This window comes from Typopeltis vanoorti, chromosome 13 (genome assembly GCF_054136105.1).
Source record: "Typopeltis vanoorti isolate ZY-2024b chromosome 13, IOZ_Tvanoo_1.0, whole genome shotgun sequence".
Lineage (NCBI taxonomy): Eukaryota > Metazoa > Arthropoda > Arachnida > Uropygi > Thelyphonidae > Typopeltis > Typopeltis vanoorti.
The window spans coordinates 61,006,789-61,020,880 of record NC_143561.1 but is presented as its reverse complement, the minus strand read 5'-3'; the positions used below and the strand labels follow the sequence as shown (position 1 = coordinate 61,020,880).

The following is a 14,092-nucleotide window of genomic DNA, read 5'->3' as shown; positions in this document are numbered from 1 at the left end:
GATAGTGATATTTTCATGCTGATTCAGGATGAGAATATATAGAGGATTTAAAAACGGAAGTGACCATCAGTTAGTTCTAAGTAGGATAAAAATGAATATCACATTGAAAAGAACAGTATATAAGAAAGTTTTAAAAATAATTAAAGTTCAACAGCTTTTACAGGTAAACTATAGAGTAAACTATACAAACATCATTGAAGAAAGAATGAAACAGTTTGAAAACAAGAACCAAACCTTGGAGTCTCAGTGGCAAACTCCAAAGAAAATACTGATTGATTCAGTTAGGGAGGTATGTGGTGTAGTTATCTGCAAGGATAGAAAAATAAGAACATAATGGTAGCCACAACTGTTAAAGAAGTACTAGTGGAAAAGAATAAACCATACCAAAGTTCCTAACAAATAAGTCAGCAGTTGCACTTAACGAATACAGAGAAAAATGTAAGAGAGCTAAGCTATGTGTAAAGATAAGGATAACTGGGGTAATTATCTAGGGTAATTACTTTGAAAGACTCTTAAAAGAAATAAGCAATAACAGAATAGTAAGAAAAAAATTTTCAAGAGGAATGCAAACAGGAATACATACCAAAACTTGAGATAGAAAAAGCCACCAAAAACTTGAAATGTGGAAAGGCAGCTAGATTAGATGATATTTGACCAGAAATGCTCAAATTTGGGTATAAAAATTTTGCATTGGCTATATGCATAATTCAGAGGGCCTGGTGAGAAGGTCAAATTCCAGATGATTGGAGTCGAGTTCTCACAGTTTCCATCTATAAATAAAGGAATAAAGCTGAATATGACAATTACAGAGGTATTTCTCTATAATATTCCAGGTAAGATTTATGCAAGCATTCTTGAAAAGAAGCTGCAAAAAATTGTGAAAGGGAAACATGGAGAACAAGCTGGTTTCAGGCCAAAGAGAGGTTGTCAAAATCAGATTTTCACTTTAAGACAAACAGTTCAGAAATTGTGGGAATATGACAATGATCTGTACTTCTGTAGACCTGGAAAAGGCATATGACAAGATGCCTAAAGAAAAGCTTTTCAAAACACTTATATGGAGTAAATGGAACATTATAGAAAGCAATACATAGTCTATATTTAAGTTGTAAGTCAGCAGTTAAAATTGAAGGAAATACAGTTAGATGGTTTGATGTAGAATCAGGGATCAGGGATTGCATTATGCAAGAAGGTGGCATTAAACATGATATTAGCATTGAGATACCAGGCTTAGCTTTGCTTTATGCAGATGATGCTGTGCTCCTAAATGCACCCAATGCAAGTCTCCAGAATTCTCCAACTAAGTTTTACAAGAGCTATAACAAATTTGACATGGTAATCAGCAATAAAAAGACTAAAATTATGCAAATAGGCAGGAACATAGAAAACTTCAGATGTATTCTCAATGGAGAACCTATAGAAACAAGTAAAATACCTCAGCTATTTAGGCACAGTTTTAGTGAAAATGGCATATTAAATTTGGAAATAGACAACAGAATAAGCTAAGCTGGTATGGTGGTGAGCTAGTTGAATAAATTTATATGGAATAAGAGAGAAATTAGCCAAAATACCAAACTAGCAGTATACAATACAGTGTTCAAACCAGTTTTAAGTTATGGATCTAAGAGATGGGTTAGAAATAAAGCACTTGATCACAGACTAGAGACCACAGATATGTGAGTTCTGAGAAAAATTAGGAGAGTGAACAGATGGCATCAATGGCAGAATCATATTAAAAAAACGAGGATATTAGAAAAGAACTTGACATTGGTAGTATTCAAGAATGTGTTAGATGGGCTAGTCTAAGGTGATATGGTCACTTAAACAGAATAGGAGAAGAAAGGTTAGCAAAACAGGTCTGATGCCAAAACCAAGATCTAGTTGGATTGATTCAGTCAGAAGTACCTTAGAAGCATGGAACATTAGATATGATAATACTGGAGTGCTGACAAGTAACAGACTAATTTGAAGGAAATTTTGTGATACGAGATCAATAACAATGTAAACTTTATTGTAATGCTGTCGCGGTAGCCTGAAACCCTCCTTGAGGGTACATATAAGGAAATTGATTGTGATGACCCACAGCCATAATGGACTCAAATTCCTCAATAATACATATTCCTTTATTGTCAAAAATCTTAAGTCAGCTACTGAAGAAATCTTTAGTCAGCTATTCTCCTCAGGAAAGGTCCTTATGTCGCTGTTATAGTACTATTATTATGATACCAACAATAGTGGTTCATTCCTGTGAAAAGGATTTTAACATTTAAACTAGCCCATTACGAAAAATGTATAAGACTTTAAAAAAGCTGACCTGAACTTAGATTTATAATTAACACTAGAAGTCATAACTAAATATCATGACAATGTTTAAGACCTGTTTAATCAGCCTGTTAGGCTGTTTAAACAATTTTCGTTTCTACTTTCACGTTGCTTACTTTTATGCTATTAAGTTGCTACATACCAGAGCAAATCAATATCTATCCCACATGAAGTATTACCCAAAAGTTTCTGGTCTGGTTGAAAAGCCAAGGTTTGACTTAAGTACAGATTGTTGCTAATGTTTCTTCCAAGTATTCCCATTGCGAATTTCTAACTAGAGTCTAGCATGTCCATCAGTGGTGAATGCACCACTACTTGTAACTATATCAGGACTGTTTGTGATTCAATCTGGATCTCTGAAATCCACACATCTCTGTATTTCAAGCCGCAGAGTCATCTTGAGAACAACCTGAAGTCAAAGGAAGTTGGATTTGGAGAGTATAAGGTGAAGGATAATATGCATGTGTATCAAAGCATTATCATAATGATAAACCATTTTGGAATGTGCAACTTTAATGGTTGCTTTTGGTGAATATCTTCACTTCAAGCTGAAAGAATACATTAACAGTCTGGTGTGAAAGAATAAATTTCTGATGCATAACATTTTACTTCACAGTAAAAAAAAAAAAAAAATCATCATGCTCTTCATGTTTTAACGAATCTACCTTTCTTTGGATATGGGGATCTCCTGATGGCAGTTATGTGCAACATTTTATAGGTCTCTGAAACAATTTAATTGAGTGTAAAACAAAATTTCATGAACTGCATTTACATGAAAACACTGCAAAATTCAGTCTGACTAAGTAATTAAATGGTAGACAATTTTTGTTACCCAATGTGTGTGTGATACTGCCATCCTGAAGTGGCTCGAAATAAGTTCCATATGGTCTCTAGAGCAGGAGAAGCTGGGTTACCTGACTCTTAGTGAATCCCACTCATCAACAAATTTTCATGGTTGGGATTCACTAAGCAACAATAGCAAACAGTTAGCTATATATGTGTCCTTTGCAGCCATTCAGAACTTTTTTTGGTGGTATCTTGTGTTCCTATATACATTTCAAAAGATCAGGAAAGTATTATACACCAAACTAGTCACATTTATAAGAAGCTAGTCTGTTCCATTGAAATGTTCATTATGTTGTATAGTATTTAGTATAAATACTAATACACCAGAGTAATAAAGTAATATGCACATGCAAATTACTTTATTTTTAACTAAACTGGAAGACTTAAGCCCTTCGCTGGAAGAATAGAGAAAATGCATTCATAATAATAAAATTCATCTATGTAAGTTTGGTCTAGTACACAATACGCTGAAGACTCCAAACAAAATGAATGGGGAAAAAACTATAGAAACAAGTATACATCTGAAAACCTTTTTCAAGCCTATCTCAGCATTTAAAACAAGCTCTTAAATTCAACACTATAGCCACATATTACCTAAATTTAGAAGACTAATTTTTATGATTTTCACCTAACAGACTAGCTTTGCTTTAATTTATGTTCCTATATGACAGTTATATAGGACTCCAAATTTTGGAATTTGTTCTGCTTCCATGCTTACATGTAATACCTGTATGCACATGATAGTCTGTAATTTGTGCCTGATGATTCTGCTTTTACAATGATGGAATATCAGTGATACTAATTACAGTGTGTTTATTAATACATCCCTAATGTTCATCATAATTTACTATTAAGTACACAATGTAATAATATAATTAATAATTATACTCAGTTTTCTATCTTCTGCTTTACCTTATACTTATGCTACATAAAACACTTAAAGTATCAAGAATAAATTAACTGAAAGTGAAAAATACCTCGTGGAGTGTAAGAGGCTTTTCCGGTTTTCGTTTGCAATCGAATCGTCCATAGATTGCAGCATATTTCCTTATTTCATCCATTCGCCTAGGATCATCTTCTGACATTGTCATTACATACTAGATGTAGAAGGAATATTCAGAGTTTTAAAAGAATCGAATTACTGCTTTCCTTTTTTTTTTTATTTCATAATAAAAATTATGAAATTCTAGCTAAACAATATAGAAATGTTATATTTTTATAAATGTATTAAAGAAATAAATAAAATCCTCATTTTATTTACTAAAAGAATGAACGCCTTAATGATTATATGGAGTTTTAGTGTATCAAAGTGTAGGATGATATATCAAAGTGGACAGTAGATGGTGCTGACGTTCTAGAGGTGGAGATGGAGAGTTGTACAATAGGTGTCCACCTGCGATGAGTCTTCGGACTCCTTGAAGGTGTCACGAATAATAATAATAATATATTTTGGTCAGTAAAGGACTGGAAATGACCTAGTTCAATGAGCAGTAGTTGTACATGGTAAAGGAATGAAGAATTTAGGAAAACTGGAAGATAAAAGGCTGAAGTTCAGAAACTAAAAGACAAAGAGCTGAAGGAGTCACATGAGTGAGGCTGTTAGGAAAACAAGTAGTTATGATGATGAGATGAAATAAATTTTGCTAAGGGCACCAATTAATCAATGTAATGTAAAAAATGTCCGATTAATTTACATGTCAAATTACTCATCAGTGATCAGAACATGACAGAGAAGAGGGATATAGCACTTGGATTATCAAACAGAATTTTCAAAACACTTAAAGTATCAAGAATATATTAACTGAAAGTGAAAAATAAAAAGTGAAGCCTATTGGCTCTTTATTTTAAATAAAAGAATTTTCAAGATTTACAGGTAGCTTTTTATGGTATTAGTTCTTCTGAAATTGATATACTGTGCCTGATTTTAGACTTGCAGAATGCCAACTTCAGGAGAACTAATTTGATAGTGATGAGGAGCTGGTATGTTCTTACACACAATGGATCAATATCAGTTTATGATACCAGTATCAGAAATATAATCTTCTGAAGATACTAGATCATGCTGGATGAAATATCAAAAATCATGCTTTTTTTTGTCTCCATTATATATATATATATATATATGTTTAAACCATTAACATTCTTTTATATGCATTGATATCCGTGGAGGATGTGAAAATAAAAAAAAGCAAAGAATGACTAAGAATGAAGAATGAAGTGATTTTATGATTTCAGTTGGTGGGGAGAAAGAATACTTATGCAGGATCTGATTAGGTCTCTCATCACATCATTTATTAAGATTAATGTTTTTAAATACAACAAATCAGAGTTCCTTTTTCCATCACTTGACAAAACTCGACTATTCCAGCAGTTTTACAAAAGGGGAGAGGAAGAAAGAGAGAGAGAGCCAAGGCAGATTTCATTACTAGTCTCTTACAAGTTAATCACTTCCTTACCTAATGGAATTTGGCAAGCAAACCACACACACACACACACACACACACACACAAGCTCAGAAGAGAACTGAAGTGCCTGAAATCGCTCCTGCTTTTACCTTGATTTTGTGCGGTTTCAAACAGAAAAACTGGATGTATCTAGTATCAGCTGATAGCTCATACAGTACTCTAACGGTAAGTAATTTACTCTATAGTTTCATAGTTCTAAGCGTTTATGACTGAAATTTTATTCCATCTTTTGAACTGAATACTGCTGTGCTATCTATTGTTCAGCTATCTCAAAGACGTCCTGTCATAATAGGATTAGGTGCTACAGCAAGGGCTAACATCCCCCCCCCCAACTGCTGCCACTGGGCGGTACAAATGACACAAGAAACAACCTTCTGAAGCCTAATTCAATGGAAGCATCACTTCTAGAAACAAGCAGAAAAACTGTAAGTACACTATCTCAAACTTTGTATCTTAGAAAGCATAGCAGTTCAATAGGAAAGCTATAACACACAACTTTAAGTAACATTAAGATGGTGGAACAGGATGAATTAGAGTTCAAAAAAGCCCTAGATCTGCTGAGTAACGTTGCCAAAGTAAGTGGCAATCTAAGAAATGATTGAACTGCAGTGAGTGAACTAACGAAGGTATTTAATAAAATGAAAAATGCAACTAAAGTATCGATAGAACAACAGACTACTACAAACAACTAGGGACAGGCTTGGCCTACTCACCTATACTCGCAAGTTGTTAAAAACAATGCTAAAAACAAAGACAAATCCGAAAACAATCCTTGCTATAAATTAATAATAAACTGATAGCTCAACTAAACAGCGAAGAAACCAAAAATCTTATAAAAGAAAAAATAGACCCAAGAAAAATAAAAATTGGAATCACAAAAATGAAAAGTATTAATAACGGAGAAGTGTTAATTTAATCCAAAGAAAACACCAATATAGACTTGCTACATAATGAAATATCTAAGGAATGTAAAGACACATTAGTAGCAAATCCCAGTAAGAAACATCTTCCAAGGCTGATAATTATTATTATTATTATTACGTGCAACTCCAGGGAGTCATTAGACTCATCGAGGGAGGTCCCAAATCATATTCATCACAACTATTCGACATTCATACAGTATCTATCATACCTCGCCTTAAATTCATTCACTGTCACAGCATCCACCACAGACTCTGGGAGCGCATTTCACTCATTCACCACTCTAAAAGTAAAGAACCCAGCTCTAACACCTTTACTAACCACACTTTTGCCCAGTTTCCATGGATGTCCCCTAGTCCTCCCACAACCAGCCCTGTTCTCAAAAATATCTTCTGAATTAATTTTATAGAAACCCTTCAGTAATTTGAATGTCTCAATCATATCTCCCCTCCTCTGCCTATCAACCAATTTTTGCAACCCACAAATCCTCAACCTGTTCTCATAAGGTTCATTCCACAGACCTGTTATCATCTTGGTCACTCGCCTCTAGATCCTCTCCACCTCCTCCCCATCAAGAAGAAACCTAAGTGACCAAATCTGGGCACAGTAGTCGAGATGGGGTCTTGTCAAGGCTCGATACAGAGGAACAATAACCTGCTTGTCTCTGCTTGTCAATATTCTTCAGTAACCAAGTAATTTGATGAGCTGATTTGGCCACTTTTGCAATGTACCCCCCTAAACTTCAACTCCTTATCCACCAACACTCCTAAATCTCATGCCTCATCAATTTCCTGGAGTACAGTTCCACCAATGTAGTAAACTGCTGCTAATCTTTTCACCCCAAAATGTATAACCTTACATTTTGCCACATTAAATTGACATCCATTCTCCTTAGCCCAGACCTCCAATCTATCCAAATCATCTTGCAAAATTTTAACGTCATCTGCATTGTCCTACCCAACTTTGCATCATCTGCAAACAAATTAACTGTTCCTCTCAGATCCTTCCCTATATCATTAATGAACAAATTAAACAGCAGTGGTCCAAGAACAGATCCTTGTGGCACACCACTAGTCACAGGCCGTCTGGTGGACTCTACTCCTGAGTAAACTACTCTCTGGTATCTCTCCATCAACCACCCTCCTATCCATCTCACCAACCCTATATCCATCCCCATATGCTGCAATTTACTGATTAGTATTCCATGTGGTATCCTGTCAAAGGCCTTAGCAAGGTCCAGTAGAATCACTGTAAACCCATTACCCTTATCCAGTTCAGCCGTTACTGTGTTATAATACGTGAGCAAGATACTGAGGCATGACCTACCCTTCACAAAACCATGCTGTCCCCGATACAGTATCCCATTTTCTTCTATCCAATCTTGTATTTTCCTCTTGACTATTTTCTCCAAGACCTTGATAATGATTCCTGTTATGCTGATTGACCGGTAATTTTCAACAGCAGCCTTGGAACCACCTTTATGCAGCGGAACTAATTTCCCCTCTTTCCACCCCCTTGGGACTGACCCAGACCCGAGGCTCAAATTAAACAAAATGGTCAAGGGCACTGACAATTCTTTAGCCGCTTCACGTATGACACGAGTTGGTATACCATCCAATCCCACAGATGTATTGACATTGAGGTTCTGTAATAGACTAGTTACCTCTACTTCATTCATCACAATTCCAGTATAAGCTGTTGGTTCTTCCATTCCTGCAATGTCACTACCTGGATGATATACTCTTGCAAAGTGCTCGCTCAGTAATTCCACTATATTGACTGATTCGGTGACCTCCCTACCCTCAGCATTTTTTAAGATCATTCTACCATGAACATTTTTCCTTTTACTTGCAATATATTGAAAAAACTGTTTGGGATTCTCTTTAGCCTGCATGGCCAATTTTCTTTCGTAATCCGCTTTCGCTTTTCTTACCACCCTTGTTACCATCCTGGCCTGAGCTTTATACTGTTCCTGCGCCTGCTGGTCACCTTTCTCCTTAAATTCCCTCCACAATTGTTTCTTTTTTTGCAGCTCAAGCTTAATAGTGTTATTCGTCCATTTAACCCCTACTTGATTTATTATTTGGACTCTTGGTATACAGCCAACCATTGCCTCCTGCAAACACTTCTTAATCACCTCCCATGCACTATCAACATCCAGCCCTTGCAGTTTTACATGCCATGGCACTAAGCCAAGCACACACCTAAGCTTGTCATACTTACCAGCCAGGTAATTCCACATGTACCCTGTCTTAATTGTAAATTCCACTCCTTTAGCCACCTCCCAAGTCATGACCTTATGATCACTCTCACCAATTGGTGGCAACATGGTCATGTTCGTTACAGCCATATTCTCAGTTGCAATTACTAGGTCAAGCACTCTCTGCCCCCCCTGGTATTTTCCACTACATGCTGCCGCAGATAGTTGTCCCTTAATAACCGCATAAAATCCAATAACTTCCTCCCATGTGCCCTCTCCTCTTTCCAGTCAATGTTACCATAATTGAAATCACCCATAATAATTACCCTCCTTCCACTCATTTCTTCTATTTGCCTATGCATACTATCCCCACCATCTATTCCATCACCTGGTCTATAGCAGCACCCAATTGTATATTTTGTTCTGCTAGATTCTATCTCACACCAAACAGCCTCAAATGTGCCCTTTTCTCTATCCTGCAGTTCAACTTCTATACTCCTTGGCTGCAACTCATCAGTTATCATCAATAACACCCCCCCCTTTTTATTCACCCTGTCATTCACACACTATACCTGTCTCATTCAATTCCACTAGCTTTATCATCTTCTGTCAGCCATGTTTCACTAATACCAATAACCTGTGGCCTGGAAGTGCCAACCAAGGCCAAAAACTCTTCCTTCTTGTTCCTAATACTCCTGGCATTAGTGTACATGAATTGCAGAAGCCCATTTGTCCCATCCCTACTTTGATGCCTTATACTAACTATCCCTGTCTGATTTGTTGTCCTTCGTACTCGCTCGGGCATAATATACTCATTCATACACTCAACTGCCTCCCTAAAGTCTGCATATCTACTCCTCCCCCCTTAATAAATCTAGTTTCCCTGAGTCTGTACATCCAATTCCACATCATTCATCAACACTTTTTCAAGCCTCCGTACACCAACTCCATTCAAATGTAACCCATCAATCTTATATAAGTCCTTTCGCCCATTGAACTCATTCCACACATCCACAAATTCCACACCACTCCCCATGCGCATAAAGTCATTGACAATTATGGCCCTCCTTCTAAACACTTCACTGTCATACCGCAGTAAAATACTCACCATCCTAACTCTCTCACTCTTCTCTTTTGCTACCTGAAGTAATTCCCTCACATCCTCTATCATTTCCATTTTGTCCGCTTTCAAATCATTTGTTCCTGCCACGATTATCATCTCTTTCACCCTCTGTTTTTGCACACTCGAATAGATTCGCTGACGTCCTTTATGTTCGCACCCCGGCTGGTACGACTTCATTAAACTCTCAACTATCACACCTCTTAATAGCGAATCCCCATACAGCACTCGCTCCTTCATTTTATTGACATTTATGAACATTCTATTATTTGTCGTCACAGACTTTCGCCGGTTATTAGTCGGTATGTTCAGCACACATTTTTCCATACGCTCCAGTTGCCTTTTTGCTCTGTGTATCGCTCCGTTCAAACGCGCAATTTCACTACTCACATTTATCTCACCATTTTCATTAACAATCAAATCATCCATTCGTTCTGTATTTCTACCTTCATTTACACTTTCAACGATGCTCTCACACCTATCTGGCACTACCACGCAATTCTCTATCACACTGCCATTTTCTACATTCTGACTATCGTTAACGATATCACTCTCGCCACCCGAAACAAGCTTGAGATCCTCATTCTCCTTACACTTTCTGCACATATTAACTCCACTATCACCCTCTAACCAGACTCCCACTGCTCTTCGCAAAGCATACACTCACAGACAGCACATTGCACAAATTCATTTACATCTAAACTCTTAAACAAACATGGCAACCTGGCCGCCATTTTTTTCTTTATCAGTGCCATATGTATGCTATCTTATCTTAAAAATAATACTTAAAATAACAGAAAATACACAAAAATTGCACAGACACACCAAGAAACAAAAAGCAAACAATACTACTTAAAATTCTAGTAAAATTGCCAATGTTAACACAAAATACTACTAATCTTTTCAGGAGCTCTTGATAAGCCGACGATCAAATCAGTGCGACACCAAGCAGGATTCAATACATGATATTCCCAGTGAAATTGATACGAACAACACAATAGACTCAATCCACATGCAGAACGAAGAACTCTTCATCGGCAACACAAAGATGACACAGAAATTTATCATGACAAAAAAAAAACGAACAAAAGAAACCTGATTATAGAAGTCGATCCAACGGTGAGGACCAAACTGCTGAAAACCAGTGTTAAAATGCTACGGAGAATTTGCAATTGTGCAGACTATGTAAGCATTCTGAGAGATGCTTTAACTGCAATAAATTTCACCATCATACACAAGACTGCAGGGGAAAAACCACCTGCCCATTCTGCTCTAAAGAACATAAGTTCAGCGAGTGCCCACGAAATAAGTCCGAGATGAATTGCATAAATTGCCAAAATCACAACATGCATGCCAAAACCAAAAACCACTGCAAACACATGGCACTAAGCAAAGACTGCCTGACATACAACTACTACAGATGGCTCAAAATTCAAAACATAAATTATGAAAAGCAATAATAAAGTTTGTAGAAACAGCACTACTTCCCTGGAATGTCTTCAAATAAATCTACAGCACTCTACCAAGGCTGTCAATAACTTAACAGAACTCATAAATAGAAAAAATATAGGACTGGCATTAATACAAGAACCTTACAACATCAAGAACAAAATATGCGGCTTTCCAAGTAAAAATATTTTCCAAAGGATCCAAAAGAAAGAGAGCTGCAATGCTCGTGGTCAACCCTGAAGTCAAAGCAATATTAATTTCTCAGCACAGCAACGAGGACTCGGTACGTATTGAAATTAAGTACAGAGGAATTAAAACTTTTGCTGCAAGTATGTATTCTAAACCATCACACTGACATGAAATACGACTTGGAAAAAATGGGCAACATCGTGAATTTTACCATCAATCACGGCTTAATTATGGGAATAGATAGCAATGCCCATTCGGTTTTATGGTTTAACGAGAACGCAAACAACAGAGGTAAAAATTTGGAAGAGTTCATAGCATCAAATCTCTTACACATACTAAACAACGACAGTAACACTCCATCATTTGAAAATACCAGAGGAAGCAGCTTCATTGATCTGACACTGGCAAACAACGCTATTTTACCCCGGGTTTCTGAATGGAAATGTGAAGAAGAGGAAAGCTGTTCTGATCATCGCATATTAAGTTTTAATATCAGCAACAAAAACATAAACAGAGTAAACTTACAAACCATCGCATTAACATCAAGTACTCCACCAATAAAACCAATCTAGAGATATCTGCCAAAGTATTAAAAACTGAATTTTCATGCCTAATCTCAGAACATCATTTTAATGGGATCAGCAAACAATAGCTCAGCTTAGACAAGAACCTAGCTATCTGGCATTAGTACAAGCCGATACAGACTTCCTTGCTTATGTGCTTTCATCAGGTCTGAAAAAATCCAGCGACCAAACCCTTAGTGGAACACCAAATTAACAGTCCCAAGAAAACATGTTAACGCACAGAGACGCCTATATCAAAGAACATACAATAACCAAGATTTTAGAGAGAGCAGAAGACAGAACTACTATAAAGCCAAATACAGCTATCAGTCCAAAATTACAAACACGAAAACAGAATCATGGAAAAAATTCTGTACTGTTTCAACCATATCGAATCCTTGGAATTGCATATATAAATTAGCAGCAAGCAAGAATAAGTCAACACCTATATTATCAACCATCAAGAAAACAGATGGCACCTACACTAAAAACTTAGCAGAAACTGCAGCTATTATGATAGAGAAGTTTATTCCCGATGACGATGAATCAACAGATGAAGAAATCCACAAAACCTACAGATAAAGAATGAAAACAGACTCCTAATGATGACTTATTTACAACTAAAGAAATCGAGTTAGTATTAAGATCAATGGATCCAAGTAAAACTCCTAGAGAGAGAGAGAGAGAGAGAGAATGGAATAACCAGTGATATACTACTAAGAGAGTTTGTCGAATTCCCCGAATTCATAACAACAGTTTACAATGAATGCCTAAAAAGAGGGTGATTTCCTTTAAAATGGAAACGTTCTAAAATTATACCCATAATAAAACCAAGAAAAGAAACATCCGACGAAATTAGCAAATACAGGCCAATCAGTCTCATAAATGTTGCTGGCAAGGTGCTAGAAAAACTTCTGGTAAACCGAATAATGCACTATGTCTACTCAAGAAACCTATTAAGCAGCAATCAATATGTATTTAGACCTCAATCCAGCATAGTAGATGCAATTATGGAGGTACAAGAGTTCACAGAAGAAGTCTACAGCAAAAAAAAGATGTACTACTGATCTCACTCGACGTACAAGGAGCTTTCAATGCTGCATGGTGGTCAGCCATAATCAATCAATTAAGAGATTTAAAATGTCCAAAAAACTTACTCAATCTTACAAAAAATTATTTTACAGACAGAAGAGCAACCATGCTATTAAAAACCACAGCTGTAATGGCTAAAAATCACAGCTGTAAAGAAGTCAAATGAGGCTGCCCTCAAGGATCCTGCTGTGGACCAGGCTTCTGGAACATCCAGTATGACTCGCTGTTAAGACTTCCTTTCACTACCGAAACAAAAGTCATAGCTTTCACCGATGATGCGATGATAATGATTCGGGGATGCGACGGCTTACAACTAGAAGTAACGGCCAATGAAGAACTCTTTAAAATTGCAGAGTGGGCACACAGGAAGAAAGTTACATTCAATAGCAGCAAGTCTAAAGTGCTTCACATCTCACGTAAAAAATCTAATATGCTGCCAAAAAAAGTTTACAAATTGTCAACCTTCTAGCAAAGTCAGCAAGGATTAACTGGGGATTAGGCCAACGCATGCTGAAAACAATACATACCGGAGCTATACTACCATTAATATCTTATGCTGCACCTGCCTGGAAACATTCACTAAAATCAAAGAAAAATAGACAAAAGCTAAATAGAGTTCAAGCCTTGTAGCCATACGTACAATTAAAGGATACAGGACAATATCTTCCGAGGCAGCTTGCGTTATTGCAGCTTTTACACTGATCTGCCTGAAAATACAAGAATTATCTCTAATATACGAAGTCACTTCTGGAAGATATAACGAAAATTCTAACATAGATCCAAATTGCTATGAACGTCCGCTTCACTACAGTAAGTGGCCTCACTCAGCAAAGAAAACAAATATTAAGGAGAAGGAAAGCTCCAAAAGTGACGAATTCCATATATACACTGACGGAAGCAAAACTGGAGGGAAGGTTGGCTGTTC

The 14,092-nt window shown here is 36.7% G+C and overlaps 1 protein-coding gene across 3 annotated transcripts in view; it reads right to left on the bottom strand.

Moving 5' to 3' along the window:
• LOC150100211 (uncharacterized) overlaps nt 1-14,092 on the bottom strand; it is a 218,361-nt gene that overhangs the window by 47,783 nt on the left and 156,486 nt on the right. For all 3 annotated transcript variants that reach the window (XM_090402440.1, XM_090402441.1, XM_090402442.1), the window contains one exon: nt 4,146-4,265. In XM_090402440.1, coding sequence (XP_090258566.1) covers nt 4,146-4,265 — 120 coding nt within the window. The remainder of the gene's footprint in view (nt 1-4,145; nt 4,266-14,092) is intronic.